The sequence below is a fragment of the Patiria miniata genome, unplaced genomic scaffold (genome assembly GCF_015706575.1).
Source record: "Patiria miniata isolate m_02_andy unplaced genomic scaffold, ASM1570657v1 HiC_scaffold_16, whole genome shotgun sequence".
NCBI classification, from domain to species: Eukaryota; Metazoa; Echinodermata; class Asteroidea; order Valvatida; family Asterinidae; genus Patiria; species Patiria miniata.
Genome location: NW_024037054.1, coordinates 11,022,454 through 11,040,953, shown reverse-complemented (window position 1 = coordinate 11,040,953; position 18,500 = coordinate 11,022,454). Strand labels below are relative to the sequence as shown.

Below are 18,500 nucleotides of genomic sequence, written 5' to 3'. Positions count from 1 at the left end.
TGCCACTGTTCCCCCCTCCAACCCTGCCTATGTTTGCCGATTACTTAAATGAGTAAACTGAGTAGGAGTGCTTAGACTCGCATCTGACACACATTTGCTGAAATCTACACATTTTTGTGAAGGAACTGGACTTCGATCAAAAGAACACTTGGAACAATTTCAGTATACTTTTGACAAAAATACTCATTTTCGACCCATTAATCAAGGTCTGGACACTGAGACAACACTGTCTGGCTTTTCAAGCATACACTACAGTTGGCCCTCCGAGAGCAAACTTGTTTATCTGGGCAGCAAAGGTGGTTATCTGGGCAGCAAATGTTTGGGCCGATTTTTTTTTTCGTTTGATGTCTCATTCAAAAGTGAAACTCTTTAAATGTAAATAATGGAAAATTACAATTTTCAAAAAATAATCAATTTTTCGCAGCGAAACTCCAAAACAGCACATGTTCCTGTCGGCATCTTGAGAGATATAGTCACAGCTATTTAGTCTTGACCCAGGGAACCCAGTAACCTCCGTGTAGAGCAGGGTTAGCGTTGGGGTCTATGGGTTTGTTGCGTGCCGGTACCATGCTGGCTTTGTACTCGTCCAGACGTTTCGTCATAGAATCTACGATATCTGTTGATAGGGATAATATGAAAACAGAAGAACTGACCAAACTACTATGGGTAATATTTATATAATATTGGAAGGCTTTTCGGGGGATACAAGAATATCTTGCACGAGCTGTAACAATATTAATCATTGCACTGCAAATTTGTAAAATTTAAACACATTTCATTTCCTGTTTGATTCACGCTGAGTGTTTTCTAATGTCAACTTTGCTCGCATTCGCATGAACTTGCTTTAAAACACAAATACAAAACAATAGGGGCCCGATTCAGAATTTTCAATGATTTAAAATGTTGACTTTTTTTCCAAATTATTTTGACCCACCCACCCACCCCTAATTTCGATTAATAAATTTTTAAAATTTTTCGGAAAAAATTCCATTGCTGCTGAGTGCTGGGCGGAGGCAAAAGCTGTCTCTTTGCAACTTTTCGAAGACAAACAAAAGTCAAAAGATCATTTTTTTCTTTTTTTTTTGGCTCCTTTTTTCCATGAAAAGTGAATTTTGATTTTCAATTATTTAGCTTGACCCACCCACAATTTGGAAAAATAGTCGAAATTTTAAAACATTGATAATCCTGAATGGCTCCTTACAAAAATGACACACACAAAAATCTTTATCCTTTCTCATTATGAACACAGAGAATTCAAAACTACAAAGTGGCAATATGTTGTTACCTTGATTCCAGTCTGCGATGTTGTAGAACTCGCATGGATCGTGTGTAATGTTATACAGGCATGTTGCCTCAAATGGGTTGCAGTTAGTGGATGCGTTGCTGGGTTTAGTTGGGCAGTGAACGGCAAACGCACTGGCAGGCGGGGGAGGGGGGACGTAATCTGTGCAAAATGTCCCAGAAAATTACGGATTAATAGTGAAATATAGATGCATATGTCTGTGACCTACAAACTGACAGTCATAAATCACCAGATCTCATACGCTTTTTCCTCTGTTTTTTTTTTAAAGACAAACATTCTTCAGCTAAACTACTAAAAAATTTCAAGGTTTTTTCTCAGAAAAAAATTGAGTTTGGAGTCTTGTATTTCTTTGGATTCACTTAATTAGTGTATAACTACATGATAAAGAATTAAGAATGCAGAACAAGAAACCCAGGCCTACTGATCAGAGCCAGGGATGGATTAGTATGGAGAGGTTAACGAACAACAGCTTGGTCGAATGGTAAGGCGTCTGCACTAGAAGGCAGGAGGTCGTGGGTTCGAGTCCCGCCCGAGTGATTTTTTTCTCACTTTCACTAGGGAGGCAACACACTGAGTATACAGTGTTTATACGTCGGTTAAGGGCAAAACCTAATTTTGATTTACATCACCCCGACGCAAATTTCATCTGATGAATAGTTTCATTGCGGTACCCGCTGCTACATCAGATTCGAAGCAGCCAGCCGATCCCGGCAAGCTTGGTGTTACGTCTGCACTAGAAAGCAGGAGGTCGTGGGTTCGAGTCCCACCCGAGTGATTTTTTCCAACTTAATTCACTCGGGAGGGAACCCACTGAATATACAGTGTTTATACGTCAGTAAAGGGCAAAACCTTTAAAATATACAGTCGAACCCTAATAAGAAGAGCACTGTTAATACAACATCCTGCTAATAACAAGGAAAATATAAGGCCCCAAGTTTTTGTTTTCTTTTGTTTTCCATTACTGATAATACAAGGTACCTATAACAAGATAATTTGTAAAGTCCCAAGGACCTTGTTTAAAGGTGTAATTCAACTGTATTAGATTTACATCACCCCGACCCAAATTCCATCTTATGAACATACAATACTGTAGGACAACCAACACAACCGACGCAAAACATTAAGTTGGCGTAACGGCCAACGCTACTCACGCGGTGGCAGTCCCTCAGGTTCATACCATCCCGACCATTTTCCACGTTGAACATCACCGTTAATAATCTTCAAGTCTCCCATGCGAAGGGCGGAAACAGCAGCTTCCGTGTCGATGTTCAGTAGGATCTCGGATCGTGGTGACTTCTGACCCCTAGTATAAGAAAGACAACAGAAAATCTCTACGTCATCCCTTCTGATTAGACATAGATTGTAATGTGCAATTTAAGTTATCAGAAAACTGGGTTTCAAGAAGAGCAGATTAAAATTAAATCAGCAAACAAGTACTATTTTTTTTTATTTTAAAATTGGATGTTTGCCTTTTAAATTTTGGTGTGATTTTAAAATCACTGTTTATTTTCAATCAATCAATCAATCTTACTTTATTTACCACATAACAATACAGAACAATATGCAGAGAAAATCATAAGATCACAACAATGTGGATGGGGGTCTCTAAAAAGCAAGGCTTGTCGAGTAGTGACCCCACATTTGTAATTAAATAAGTTAATTTGATTTGTTCATTTAATGTGAGTTACAACCATAACATTTAACACACATGCACAAACTACATACACATAACACATACAGATACACCAGACAATTTACTACAAGGGAACATGAACATAACGAGTAGCCTGACGAGTAGTGCTGTTTGAGAATATTCAGGAAAAAAAAGCCATCATGATAGGCCTAGTCATGTTTTCCAGATCACATTAAATACGTGCAATACAGGGCGAGTAAAACAAAAGGAAACCCAAATGGCAGGACCATTTTCTTAAGAGAGTTCCGCATGTAGCACTTTCAAAATCTAGGATATTAAAGCCAAGTTTTTCTTTTAGTACAAGAATCATTTAAATCACTCATCAAGTTACGGAATTTTAAACACAACCGACGTTTTAAAGTTCTCTCCACCGATCACAAAAAAAGTATAGTGTTCATAGAAAGAAATAAAATGTGTGTTAATTCTTTCAGCATAATGAAAACATTTCACATACATCTCTTTGTGAATTGTTTTCGATTTGCTGAAAGAACACTTACCTTTTTTGTGATCCGTAGACAAAACTTTAAAACGGTGGTTGTGTTTAAAAGTCCGTAACTTAAAAAGTACATGAGTGATTTGAATTATACTTGTACTTAAAAAAAAAACCTTGTACTTTCATATCCTAGATTTTGATGGTGCTACATTCAGGATATCTTTAAAAAAATGGTTTCCTTTTTTTTTTCGACTCATGTATATATGATGTTGCACTTACAATGAAATAGTAGGCCAGATATCATAACCGTCCAGATCTTTCAAGGTGCTTACGTCTCCACCAGCCAAGCCGTAAATCATAGGCATCCAATCACTGACATGCAGCATGTCATGTGATATGCGGGGAGTCTTCTTCAGTAGGTTGCTGTGTACAAAGGCTAAAAAGAAGTTATTGAGAGACGGTTACTCTATCACTGAAAGTACAGTTGGAGCCTGGCTTTCTAAGCCTTTCGCCAAGGCCATCGTGGCTTTAACCTGTCGGCATTAGAGAAAGTGGCGAAAAAGCGTGGCGACTGGAGCAGGAGACCACGTGCGAGTGGCGAAGCCATGTACGAGGGCCTTTTCCAACTTGTCAACAATTTCTTATGTTTTTCTTTATAATCTCGATTTTTGCTTTCCCAAAAGGGTAGCAAAATTTCGACCAATCATCAGCCTTTAAGTGCGTGCGTGCGTGGCTACTACCCGGACGCGTTGACGAGCACGGATGCATGCACAAAATTTAAAAAACAAAAAATGCGAGTCTAGTTTTCCACGAGATCGTGACCACGTAATTGTTCTTACATAATCTTATTTTAATTTTACTTATAAAAGTATTTAAACCCTTACAGAAATGTCCCATGAGCATCCCATGGGATTCCCATGGGGTCCCATGGGATTCCCATGGGACCCCATGGGAAACCCATGGGGTCATCAAAAACACCATGTAAGTTAAAATGATCATCATGGGAAACCCATGGGAACACCATGGAGATTGCATGGACAACATGGGAACACCATGGGGATTTTACGAGCTCCATGGGAACACCATGGGGATTTTATGAGCTCCATGGGAACACCATGGGGATTTTACGGACACCATGGGAACACCATGGGGATTTTATGGACATCATGGGAACACCATGTGGAATTAATGAACACCATGGGAACATCATGGGAATTTATGGACACCATGGGAACACCATGGGAACCCCATGGCGATTTTATGGACACCATGGGAACACCATGGGGATTTTATGGACACCATGGGAACACCATTGGGATTGTATGTCACCATGGGAACACCATGGGGATTTACTGGACACCATGGGAACATCATGGGGATTTTAGACACATGGGTACACCATGAGGATATGGGGATTTTAGACACATGGGTATACACCATGAGGATTCGGACGCCATGGGAACACCATAATGTGGGTGATATAAAATATGGATACAATGGGAACACCATGGAGATTTAAAAGGCAGCACGGGGACACTGCCGGGTTATACTGGAGAACATGCATGTGCCATGAAAAACCATCATAGACCCAATTGCACTCCCAAGTTATAGGCAAACCTTTCTTTGATTTAATTACTTATTCGCCTAGCTGTAAATTTGAATTCAATTAAAAATATTTCCCTTGTGGCCATAGAGGTTATCAAGAATTCTATTTGTTAAGCTGACCATGGGAAACTCCTGTGGATGTTCACCAATTGAACACAATGGGATAAACACCATGGGACACCATGGGAACACCATGGGAACACCATGGGACACCATGGGACCACCATGGGACATTTTTGTGAGAATCTCTTACAATAACGAGTGTTGTAATTGCACATTTTTGAATTTTTCTGTTGATAAGTGAAGTTAAATGATGCATACAGTATTTTTTTATGTGGACAATGTGTCATTCAAACTTTGGATAATATTGATTCATTTATTATTATGGTTGGAAACATTTATGAGAAAATAAATTGGGAACACTGTGATAATATGGTACAACTTGACAAGTGGTATGGGAGCAATAATATGGACTTTAGGCATAGAGTGCACAAGCCACTCCTATTACGTGGAACAACCCCTATCGGAGTTCTGTGATGTGCTTTACCTATTTGGTGAATAGTACTTAACACTCAGGGTTAAAATGTATAGGAAGTTGTTATTGAGAAATGCCATGGAGCAATAATTTTTTTGAGAAATGAAAGGAAACCATACATGGGAAAAAGCCCATACAAAATTTTCCATGGGAAAAAGCCCATGGGAAAACTCCCATGGGAAAAATCCCATGCTGCATGGTGTCCAATTCACCATGCAATTCCCATGGGGTCCCATGGGAAAATTTCCAATGGGAATTACATGGGACATTTCTGTAAGGGAAGAAATTGTATGAGTCTGTATGAACTTATTTTTCATCTGAACTTACAGTTATTTGCTCTTACGTTTTCCTAACTCACCCTTCCTTCACAAATGGAAGCGACTAGGCAAAATCTGCGTTGTGATTGGTTAACCTTTCAGCATTCTCCTTATTTGCATAAAAACAATGAATAATTCATCAAATTAGGTTTTGCCCTTCACCGACGTTTAAACACTGCTTACTCAGTGTGTTACCTGCCGAGTGAAAGTTGGAAAAAATCACTCTGGTGGGCTTTGAACCCACGACCTCCTGCTTTCTAGTGCAGATGTCTTGCCACTCGACCACCGAGCTAACAGGATCGGTTGGCTGATTCAAATCCGATGTATATAGCAGCGGGTACCGCATAAACTATTATAAGATGGAATTTTTGCGTCGGGGTGATATAAATCAAATTAGGTTTTGCCCTTCACCGACGTTTAAACACTGTTTACTCAGTGTGTTACCTCCCGAGTGAAAGTTGGAAAAAATCACTCGGGTGGGACTCGAACCCACGACCTCCTGCCTTAATTCTAGTGCAGAATTGATTTATATCACCCCGACGCAAAAATTCCATCTTATAATATGAATAATTCAACAAAATCAAGTTCGAAAAGGCCTCGTGGCTTTGCCACTCGTTCATGCTGACTTAATCTTTGCTCCAGTCGCTTTTGGGCTTTCGCAGCTCGGCAGCTCTATAAGTCACGATGGCCTTGGCGAAAGGCTAGTAAGCTTTCTAAAACAAAGTCCAGACTCCACCGTAAATATCTCACCGTAACTTGTTTTGTTCTGCACCTACAGGTATCTAGTAAATGCACTATAGTCTTCACTGGTCCACACCGTGCACACCAAGCAAATTGACGAGATGTCCAATTGGACACACTGTCAATTATTGATGTAGAAGAAGTCTAGGTTACTACAGTGAATAGAATTTTGAAATGTAGCAATGTTTACCAGTGCCTCGGACTCCCCCCTCCCACAGAGTAAGCTTGACGCCTCGCAGGGGGTAATTATTGGCATGATTGAAGTCAAAGCCATGGGCCGGGCCTCCGTTGTCAGTCGAGAAGATGATGACTGAGTTGTCGTATAGTCCAGCCTGCTTCAAGGCCCGGGTGACGTTGCCGACCGATTCGTCCATGACAGCCACCATGGCTTGGGAAATAGAACACAAACAATGTCATGTTCTTGAGTCTTTCAGTTCAGAGCGCGGCCCAATTTAATGGAAGAGCTACCCCCCCCCAAAAAAAAAAGTACTTAGCAAAATTTGTGCAAAGGAAAAATCAGCTGAGAGAACCATGCAGCTACTGGCAGCAAGTCGTTTTAATAAGTCGTTGAAAAAACGTCAAAAACGGATGTTAAATTTTGGGTAAAACAATAGACCTATATGACTAAATAACGATGTTAAATATTTTAACTATCCACCGACCAGTACTCAGGATCGTTACCTGAATCATCGAAATGCCATATGGCCGTAATATCATGGTTGAAAACATGACCTAATAACGACGTTAAATATTTTAACAATCCACGTATGACCAGAACTGGATTCGAACCCCTGAGCCTTCGACCCTGTGTCACGTACTCTAACCACTAGCCATCCCCCCCCCCCTTACGAAAAGTTAGCCCCATAAATGTGGCCTATTTACTGGACTGCCTCCGTAAACATAGGCCACACATCCACATGTACAAAAACGTGTCGCACTTTGCCAAATTTTGATTTTCACATTTAGGCTTAGTTTGTAGGGTTTTTTTGCTTTAGAAGCATTCTCACCCTCTTTATAGGCTAGTCAGAAAGTGCTGCCTTTTCCAGATGTCTAATTTTTGTGAAATTTCATGTTGAAATTTTGATACGCAAACGTGTAAAAATGAATCTGGAAATTTCACGAAAAATATACATCTGAAAAAGGCAGCATTTTCTGATTAGCCTAAAAAGAGGGCGAGTATGCTTCTTAAGCAAAAAAACCTACAAACTAAGCCTAAATGCGAAAATCAAAATTTGGCAAAGTGCGACACGTTTTTGTACATGTGGATGTGTGGCCTATGTTTACGGAGGCAGTCCAGTAAAATAGGCCACATTTATGGGGCCAATTAGGTGTGTTCAGACACAATGTGGAAGTCTGTTACTGCAAGTATTCTAAGGCCACTACAATGTCTAATACCTGCAAACATGCGTCGGTTTTCGTCCGTGATGTTTGGGAATCGATCATAGTATTCTTTTGGTGCCTCCAGGGCATGTTGTGCGTCGTTCCCGCTGTGAACTGCTTGATGTGCGAAATACAGAAACAGCGGCTGTGGATGGAAAAAAGAGTAAAGTACGGTGAAACACTGCTATAATGAACACAGCTATAACGAACATAATTTGGCTATAACGAACAATTGTATCCTGTTGCTCCCGAGATAATGCACAATCACTAGCGAATGACCACTATATATAATGGACATTTTTAAAGGGAAAATACAACATTTGCAAACATCAAAAAATAAAACTACCAAATCATTTTGAAATAGGACTGTTAGTGAATGACAGTGTAAAGCATCCTGTAAAATCATGGCACCTGGTATACTGTCATTTTCAAGAAAAGTGGTATTTTTGTATCAATTCCAACGCTGCTATGTGATCAGCCGATCAGCCTAGCGTTGGAAACAACTGGCTTTTTTTTTCAAATACTGGCCGCAATTGACCATCGCACTTGTTTGCAATCGATTACAAACCTATGAACGAGTACGAGCCAGCTAGACTGGTTCCAGGCTGACCTTACAATTCCCCAATGTATGTAAACTGCTCTGTTTCTTCTTAAATGGAGTCAGGGAACCAGACTACAGGAAAATGATCGTTTTTCTTGGTTTTTATAGCATTTTCGAACCCAAAACCTCAAAAAAGTCGGTGTAACTATATTTGCTATATATTTCCAACCCCCCAATTCCATCCATTTCTGAAAATTACAGCAAAAGCAAATGATGTATATTCCCTTTAATGGACCCCATGGCATTCGTTATAGTGGCAATCATAAATTACATTGTTACCAATTGTTATGAGCATTTTTAAATGTCTGGTGTACGATTGGTTAGGGGACGGGTCACTGATAATGACGACCAGCCAGTGGCGCACCCAAGGGAGGCCGGGGCCCTAGAGGAGGGGGGGGGGGCTTGATCCCCCAAGAGGTTGTCAATTATTATTATTTTTTGTTGTTAATTTTTTTTAGTATTTGACCAACAATTTGACCTTTGTGATATGTACATGGCCGATTTTCGACCGGTAAAATATCAACGACAAAATAGTTCACGCCCCCCCCCCCCCCCAAAGAAAACACCAATTTCCTCTGCGGCCAAAAATTTTGGGCAAGATTTTTGAAAAAAAATTAACTTCTAAAAAATTTGAAAAAAAAAATGTGAGCCCCCCCCCCCAGACAAATCCTGGGTGCACCACACTACGACCAGCTTTACAAAGTTATAGTCTAGTTGTGGTTTACTTTTACTGTAAACCAAATATTTTTAGTCCTTGGACTTTTTCTTTGGTCACCATCGTTTTTAACAATAAAACCAAAATGAATGAATGAATGAATGAATGAAAAAGGTTAGGTTAGTGAGAAACAATTATTTCCAAGTTACAGAACGGATTTAAATCACATTACCTTTGATTTATTGTGTGATGCAATGACATCTTCAGCTCGCTGGGTGAAAAGATTAGTAGAGTACTGGCCATACGTTGACTTGTATACGCTGCCGTTCATATGGAAATCAAAGCCACTATACACCTATTCACAAAACAAGAGTCAAAACAGCAATATTTACTGTCGAATGCAGAAACAAACGTTTCTAATTGGCTTTTCCGCACTGTTGCAGAAAACCCTTTGTTTTTGTTTTTGGTTCTTAATTATTTCGTTCTGTTCCACCCCACGTTTTATTCCGATCGGCACTTTAGACATAAAACAAAGTCATATCCCATCAAAGCTTAATATATAAAAAGGCCGTATATATGCAAGACCTGTGTAAAAGACTGACATCATCATGACGTCATCATCGGTGGTGTGACATCATCTTAAAGGTGCATTTTTTCAATGGCCTAGTCTAGAGAACTTAGTCGGATTGGGTTGAGATTTTTCATGTACACCGACAGGGACATGTTGTTTTTAACGGAAAACATCACAAATTATACAACACCTGAAAAAATCCCCGTCATCTGATTGGTGGATCGTTCATCACATATGAATTATTCGTACCAATGCACGGCGTGCGCGTGGCGCGCAACGCACAGTGCAATGGAAGTACTATTGCACTGTGATTAGAAGTACCATTGCACTGTCACTGCACATGTTGCCGAAGGTGGCGCTGTGGTGTTTAAATTGGCAATAAAAGTTCTGAACTTATTGAACTGTTTAAGTTCTAAACTTATGGAAAAGTTTTAAATTGAGATAAATTGAATATGATAGTTCTCAACCTGTTGAACAGTTTGCATAAATTAAATATGATAACTCTGAACTTGTCAAAGTTGTAAACAATTTTTTACTTGAATAACCATGGCTATTAAAAGTCATCCAATCAGATGACGAGGATTTATTCAGTTGTTATATAAAACAAATAATGAATGTTTCACGTTCGTGCAATAGAAAGAATAATATAAATCGGTGACAGATGAAATGTTCCATTAATATTCTACTCGGCTTCGCCTCATGGAATGGAACATTTCATCTGTCACCTCATGAAATTATTCTTACCATTGCACTCACAAACATTCATTATTTGTATATTAGCCATCGATGTCCACTTATTATAGATGAAAGTTGAGGTGATATATGACTCTATACCTCTGAGTCATAATGTGTCCAGTAGTCCCCCTTGCCATTGTAGTAACCGTAGTAAGAATCAAATCCGCGTTGAGATGGAGTGTACTCCTCGCTGAAAAACCCAAGATGCCACTGAAAAATATATCAAAGGAAGTAGCACTTAATTTAGGTAATTAAGTCTTAATATCTTAACCGTAAAGCCTATACTTCCAAATCAAGGTAAGAAACGCAGACTGAGAGTAATGCAAACAAGACCCAACGACAAGCAGATAATAAATATGGCCAATTTACTGGACTAACTCCGTAAATAAAGGCAACACTTGGAACATCATACCCGAAAATGTAGAACTTTGTCAAGTTTTTATTTTCACATTTAGATTTTGTTTGTAATTCATTTATGCTTTAGAAGCACACTTATTATTTTTTTCAAATGCCCTTTTTCACCAACGTTTACCTCCCCCGATATTTTTTAAAGAGTGCCCCTTTTTTTTAAGAAGTGCCCTTTTGTATGTGAACAAGTGTCCTTTTTAAAAAGAAGTCGTGCCCTTTTTTTGTGACATCGGCTTTTCCAGGTGGTTTTTCTTCTTCGAATTTCACTCATATGTATCGCCCTAAAAAGCACAATACATGTATATTTGTCCATTAGTGTGCATAATTGTCAGTTTTAAACAGCCCCCCTATCAATAGATGGTACCTACCCCCCCTTCCCCCCCCCCCCCATCCCCCTCCTCCCCCTTTTGATTTTCCGGAAGCCAAGTGTCCGGGAAAAAATGTGTCTACATTTCACCACGGATGTGCAAGTGCCTTTTTCAAAAATTTTTTACCCCCCCCCAATCAAATGACCGTGCTACGCCCCTGCTTCTTTGTGTATGTATTCTGTTCATGAATTTATTTCAGAACGCCTCACATAATGGAAGCATAAAGTCAGTCCAAAATCATTCAGGTAATAGTCAATGCCAATCGCAACTTCACAAGACATGGTTAATTACAAACCACTAACAGAGGGCACCATTGCATGCCTCAGTGCCTTGCATCCGTTAAAGGGAATATACAACATTTGCAAGCATCGAAAAATAAAACTACCAAGTTTTAACGTAATACCTTACTAGGATGTTGGTCAATGACAGTCTAAAGCATCCTGTAAAATTATGGCACCTGGTGTGAAGTCATTTTCAAGAAAACATTAATTTTGTATACATTTCCAACGGTGGTCGGCCGACCATCGTTGGAAAAACCTAACTATTTTCCAACTACTGCTCCAAATTTACAATTTGTTTCAGTCCAAATTTTGTTTGCTATTGGTTACATGTTCATGAACGGGTGCAGGCCAGCTAGACTGGTTCCCTTTTCTTACAATTTTCCGACATCTATAAATTGATCCATTTTATCTTTAGTGGAGTCAGGGAACCAGACTACTTAAACATTTTAGTTTTTCTTGGTTTTTCAAGCATTTTCGAACACAAGACTTCAAACATGTCAGTTAAACAATATTTGATCTACTATACTAACCCCTCATATAGTTCATTTCTGAGAATTACAGCAAAAGCCAATGATGTACATTCCCTTTAAGTTTAAAAAAATGTGATGTTCCACATTACGGCAGATGATCAATGGCTCACCTTGCCCACCATATGCGTGCTGTATCCTTGTTGTTTCATCAATTGCGGTAGAATGGTTTCGTTTAAGCCAAGACCCCAAGGTTCGGGGCCTATGATAACACCATGCCACATTGCTGGACACAAAAATACAGGGGGAGTAAGACAAAAAAAGAGGGAACCAAAACCCCCAAAAATATATTTCATGTTAAAAAAATATTTAGCACCAAACATAATATTGACTGGAAAGCGAACTTCATAAGCTACTTTTGAGTGAAAAAATGACTGAAATTGCTCAATCTGATCAAAGAATATCAACATTAACCCTAAAACCCGTTTTGTCCAAAAAAGCAGTTTATTGTGTATTCTGACTGTTTGGCACAACAAAGAAAATGACACAGAATACTTGTTTCAACAACTGCCGACAACTGTAGTACACAATATCTTTATTAAAAACCCTGGTTAGGCAAACAATATGATTTATAAAATCCACTTTTTTAACAGACTTTGGTGAATGTTTTAAACTTTTAAACTGAGGTTTTATCGCTGGTAATGTTTGAAGACAATTGTGACGACGATTCTTGAAATCGCACTTTTGGACGACAGCGGTTTTAAGGTCATTGTGTTTAAATGGTGATAATCTTTGAACAGATTGAGCAATTTCAGTAATTTTTTTCCAACTGAAAGTAGCTTATGACAATTGGCTTTCCAGTCATTATTATATTTCGCTTTTTTGACTTACCATACAAATCATGCCAAAGAATATGATGTCAACATTTTCAGGTATTTCAAAAATTTCTTTAACTTATAAAAGTGCTTTTGATAAGTGACAATTTGAACAATATTTATATACATGCACTTGTAAACGGTCTGTGAATAACACTTTTTAGGGACAGTCTAATCAGTTTAAGATGTAAAATAAATCACAACACTTTTAAATAGGACAGGAACTGGTCTAACCAGCAAAATTATTCACAACTACACAAACCTTTTTTTCCATTTAATACCTCATTTAATTCAAAAGTGGCAACTTTTGTATTGCTTGAAAACTAGCAATTTAGAAAAAGATTGTATTTTTTCGGGGTGAAAATCGAAATGGAGGTACATATTTAAGTCTTAGTCCGAGTAACTAAGACTCTACGAATCACCTTTTTTTAACATTTGGAGATGGTCGGGCAATAGTAGAGTCCTAGGATCATAAAGTACATGGCGGTATCAATAACCTCTTTTGACCATTTTCACTCGAACCCTATCAAAATCTTCAGATAGTAACCCCGAAACAGTCCTCAAATGGCCTGATGTACCCCTGTATAGGCTTCAGTGGGAATTGAAAATACAAATGGTGGTGGTTAGGTTCACATACCTTTGGAAAGAAAAGAGAAATTTCACCTTCAATTCGGGAAACATCCTTGTCGCACACACCTTGTTGGAGGCTGCCATTTTGAATTCTGCCATGGCGACCAATCCAGGTGACCAATCAAAGTGCCCTGTGATTGGTCTCTGATGCCAGCCAATTTTTCCTGAATTCAAAATGACAGCCTCCAACAAGGCGTGTGTGACAAGGATGTTTCCCGAATCGAAGGTCAAAAGAGGAAATTGATACCGCCTTGTACTTTATGATCCTAGGACTATCGCCCGACCATCTCCAAATGTTAAAAAAGGCGATTCGTAGAGTCCTAGTTACTCGGACTATTTTAGTCTTACCTGTGTGAATAGGGTATTTGCCCGTCATTAGAGCACTTCGTGTTGGTGTGCAGATGGGCTGAACGTAGTAATTGGTCAGCATAACTCCACTGTAGGCCAACTCATCAAGGTTCGGGGTTGGAATCTGATAGGAGCCATGGAAGCTGACATCATTCCAGCCCTAGAAAGGACAAAAGTACAAATGAATGAAATAATCGTTAAATGGCCATTCATGAAATTAAATATTATTCATAAATACCTCAGACAGTTTGCCAATTCCCATATAACCGGGCACAGTAATATTGCACTGCGTGAGTTTTCAAACTGTTTCAGTTTTGTTTTGGTTTATTTCGGGTTTTTCAGAAGATGGCTTAACCGACCTGAGCAGATAAAAAAATCAGAAAAATAAATTTCATATCTAAACAAAAATAAGTTTGTAGTACCAAAAATAATAATGACTGCAAAGCCAATTTCATAAGCTACTTTTAGATAAAAAAATACTGAAATTACTCAATCCGTTTAGACAAACACAATGACCCTAAAACCTGTTTCGTCAAAAAAAAACACCCCAATTTATTGTGTATATTCTGTCTGTTTGGCACAACAAGGAAACTGACATAGAATACTGTTTCAACAACTGTCAACAACTGTAGTAGGCCTACACAATATCCTTATTAACAATCTTGGTTAGGCAAACAATATGATTTATAATAAGACAGGCCTTCAAAAGGACTTAGTTGAACATTTTTAACTTTGAAACTAAGGTTTCATGGCTGGTGATGCTTAAAGGGAAAATACAACATTTGCAAACATCAAAAAATAAAACTACCAAATCATTTTGAAATACCTTGCTGGACTGTTAGTGAATGACAGTGTAAAGCATCCTGTAAAATCAAGAAAAGTGGTATTTTTGTATCAATTTCCAACGCTGGTCGGCCGACCAGCGTTGGAAAAAAACTGGCTTTTTTCAAATACTGGCCCCAATTGACCATCGCACTTGTTTGCAATCGATTACACACCTATGAACGGGTACAAGCCAGCTAGACTGGTTCCCTGACCTTACAATTCCCCAATGTATGTAAACTGCTCTGTTTCTTCTTATATGGAGTCAGGGAACCAGACTACAGGAAAATGATTGTTTTTCTTGGTTTTTATAGCATTTTCGAACCCAAAACCTCAAAAAAGTCAGTGTAACTATATTTGCTATATATTTCCAACCCCCCAATTCCATCCATTTCTGAAAATTACAGCAAAAGCAAATGATTATTCCCTTTAAAGACAATTGTGACAACAATTCTTGAAATCGCATTTTTGGACGAAAGAGGTTTTAGGGTCATTGTGTTTAAATGGTAATATTCTTTGAATGGATTGAGCGATTTCAGCATTTTTTTCATCTAAAAGTAGCTTATGCAAATTGGCTTTCCAGTCATTATTATTTTTGATGCTACATATTTTTTTTACATGAAATATAATTTTCGGGGTTTGGGTTCCGCTTTTATTTGACTCGCCCTGTGGCATCCTCCCACTGCATGCAGCTGACTATGCTTGCCGGGTCCATGAGCAACAAAATACAATTCAAGCCTTGGACAAAGATTAGCACTTACCAAGTCATCTGCCAAGATGAAGATAATGTGAGGCTGTGCGTTGGAGTTGGATTCATCGTGTCCTGTGGCATTCCTTGAAGTCTTAGCTAGGACCGGGGGCACGGCGACAACCGCAGAGAGAATGAGCAGAAACACTGGCAGTGGAAGCATCTTGCTCCGACTTGTCAATGAAGATCTGAGCTGAGATTAAAGCAATAAACGGGAAAGGCAATTTAGTCTGTGAACTTTCTAAATCATCCGACTTTGAACTGATGGTGCTTTGAAAATAAGAAATGTTACCCATAAGGCTGAGTTAAAGTAGTTTCTTATCTGGCCTTTCTGAAAAAAAATGAAGGAGGCAGGCAATTTAAAAAAAAAAATTCCCAAGTTGGCAGATTTTCTAAAATGGCGGGTGGATTCTTCAATTAGCTCAACTACTTTGCTGATATTTAAGTCACATTTCTGGGGCTTCAAGGAAACATTGGTAAAGTGCGGTTTAGAACACCCCTATTTATTTTAAGAGTTCCATTGAAAAAAAGGACTTTTGCAAAGGACTGTATAAAAATGACTTTTGCAGCCTTAAGCAAGCCCGACTCTGAGATGGCCTATAAGAACGTTGCAACCTGACGCCACTTTCTTCATCTCAATAAATGTCAGTCATCACACAAATATTGAAGAGACATGAATCTGGGACTGAGAAACATTTCCAATTTTGTTACAAAATACTTAAAAAAATTCTTGACTCTCCACATAGACTTTGTTCACAACCGCTGAAGTGGCGTCTGGACACTTCCCTTAACTAAGACCAGAACTCTTACAATTAAGTTACAACACCTTGTTAACATTTCATTTGGTAAAATCAACCAAATTATATTAAAAGCAAGTTGTAGAGTCCTGCTATGGTAATGCAGAGTCTAAGAGTCATCAAGAGGACATTCAAGCATGTTGACAAAGAATTGGTTTGGAATATTGTATAATACTCAGACCACGTCTGAGTATACAGCAACGGTGAGTGAATGGAACCCCTACCTACAGAGAGACATCAAAGTTCCAAAGAAAGTTCCGAGGAGGGCTGCAAGGCTAGGATCGATCGAGACAACACAATGAAAGGCTGAAAGAGTTGAATCTGTTCCCACTTGAAGAGTTGAAGTGAGAAGAATAAGTTGAGATCTTATTGGAATTTACAAGATCCTGATTGGCTTTGATGATATAGATTCAGAAAAGTTCTTCTCCAAGTTAAGTACGATCGAGTTCCTGACGTACAGTCTGAAGCTGTCCAAGAAAAGAATGCAAAAAATCAAGGTCTCCAAATGAGGAAGCACTTCTTCTCCCAACGGGTGACCCCAGCCTACGTCGTAAAATGCCATGTAAATCATGAATGTCAGTCAGTTCAAGAATAATTGATATTGGGTATGAAAGGCTCGAGTCAAGCCTATAGACAGTCCCATCAAATCTTAATGTGTAAGTACATGTTGACAGTACAATTAAACTTTCTTACCCGATTTTATAGTTACAGACGTGAGTATCGTCACAGCACAGTGACACAGAGCATACACTTTTGCCGAAATGCCAAACAAACATGATAGCTAGGGCGCCCAGAGCTCTCCTTTTTATAGCTCCAGGGCCAAACGCGGCCTGGTAATAACGGACCACGCCCCCTCCTTCAAAATTTTAATTATCCCATCATATTCACTACCAGCATTAACAACAAATGTAAACCTACATCAATGACTCATCAGCAAACCTACCTCTTTTGAATTACTCGCGCGAAATCGCCTGATGACTGCGGTTGATCGGTCGATCATAAGCTAATAATAGGCGTCACGATATAATATGGCGATCAAACGATCGAGCGAGCGAAGCGCACGTGCACGCCCGTCTAGTCTCGTGACAATCGATCATGAACCCATACGCGGCTCTGGACAAAGTCCTCTCTTGAAATGTTTGTGTGCTTTTATGTTGCCACCACGGCGAGTAGTAAACAAACACTGGAATTTAATCAAATACACTACTTTTGGAAATATTTGCGAAACCCGGCCCTTGCATCGCCTTCAGAAAAGCCCAAAACATCCGGGAGAAAGAGAAATAGAGCAAAACTACCACAGCAAAATCAAGAGCTCGATCAAACCACTCCAACAGACTCCGTTTTTTTCGAAGAAATGACCAATAATTGAACAAGACGAAACCCGAAACATATTGCTCTCCTTACTAGAAGAAAAATTATTGAAACCAGCTGAGCCATATGGCTACAATCAAAATGCTCCAAACTTATGCGCCTATGAATTGTTTTCCCCACCCTTGCCCAGGGCTGCCCCGCCCAAGACGTGGGGATTGTCACTTTTGAAGTGACAAAATCCCACCCCTCGGGCAAAACTTAAGTTACAATCCCCGCCATCATACGTGGGGCGCACTAGTGATTGCCTTTCACTGGTAATTGAGTGACCAAAATCCCCAACGTACCCTGGGGCATGAAAAACGTGACCAAATCCCGACATCAGACCTGGGGCAGCGCGGGGGGATTGGGGGGGGGGGGGGGGGGGGGGAGGACATTAAGGCGCATTACGATGTCCGATTGGAATCCCAACCCAAGTATTTCCGCGAGTCAGCAAAAATATGACCCTTTTCTAAAGTTCGATTTTTGTTAATCGCACAAGCAAAAAGTCGATTCATGACGGATTTGGCCAACACTCCAGGAATTTTGCTAAAAATGAACGCATTTTTTTCACTGGTGATTTACACATGTATTTTGTTTATAAAGTACTAAAAAGCATACAAGTTTTACAAGAAAACTTTGAATAACCAAACTCTCTTGTCTCTACACAATTTATTTCACTTCACGTAAGTCCTTGAAGTATAACGCCATGGATTCTAAAAGATAAACAAATAAAATATATCTCACAAAATGAGCCTTAATATCTTAAGACTAATATTTTTAACTGTATATTTTTCGTAAGTAGTCAAACCATGGATGAAGGAATAAAACTGTCAACAT

At 39.2% G+C, this 18,500-nt stretch overlaps 1 protein-coding gene across 1 annotated transcript; it reads right to left on the bottom strand.

Moving 5' to 3' along the window:
• Positions 1-439: 439 nt before the first annotated feature.
• On the bottom strand, positions 440-17,088 carry LOC119722978 (arylsulfatase I-like). The gene is made up of 12 exons (XM_038193414.1): positions 17,007-17,088; positions 15,530-15,704; positions 13,947-14,106; positions 12,267-12,379; positions 10,669-10,779; positions 9,496-9,618; positions 8,023-8,152; positions 6,818-7,015; positions 3,709-3,865; positions 2,455-2,606; positions 1,286-1,444; positions 440-616 (listed from the first exon to the last, which is right to left on the bottom strand). The coding sequence occupies exons 2-12, from the start codon at positions 15,677-15,679 to the stop codon at positions 480-482; spliced, it is 1,590 nt and encodes a 529-aa protein (XP_038049342.1). The 5' UTR covers positions 15,680-15,704; positions 17,007-17,088; the 3' UTR covers positions 440-479.
• Positions 17,089-18,500: the final 1,412 nt, after the last annotated feature.

Coding starts and splice junctions, on each gene's coding strand:
- LOC119722978 (XM_038193414.1), bottom strand. CDS start 15,679: ATGCTTCCACTGCCAGTGTTTCTGCTCATTCTCTCTGCGGTTGTCGCC. Junction 3,866..6,817: donor GGGGGGAGTCCGAGGCACTG/GTAAACATTGCT, acceptor ACTTCTTTTTAG/CCTTTGTACACAGCAACCTA. Junction 1,445..2,454: donor ACCTGAGGGACTGCCACCGC/GTGAGTAGCGTT, acceptor CATTTTGCACAG/ATTACGTCCCCCCTCCCCCG.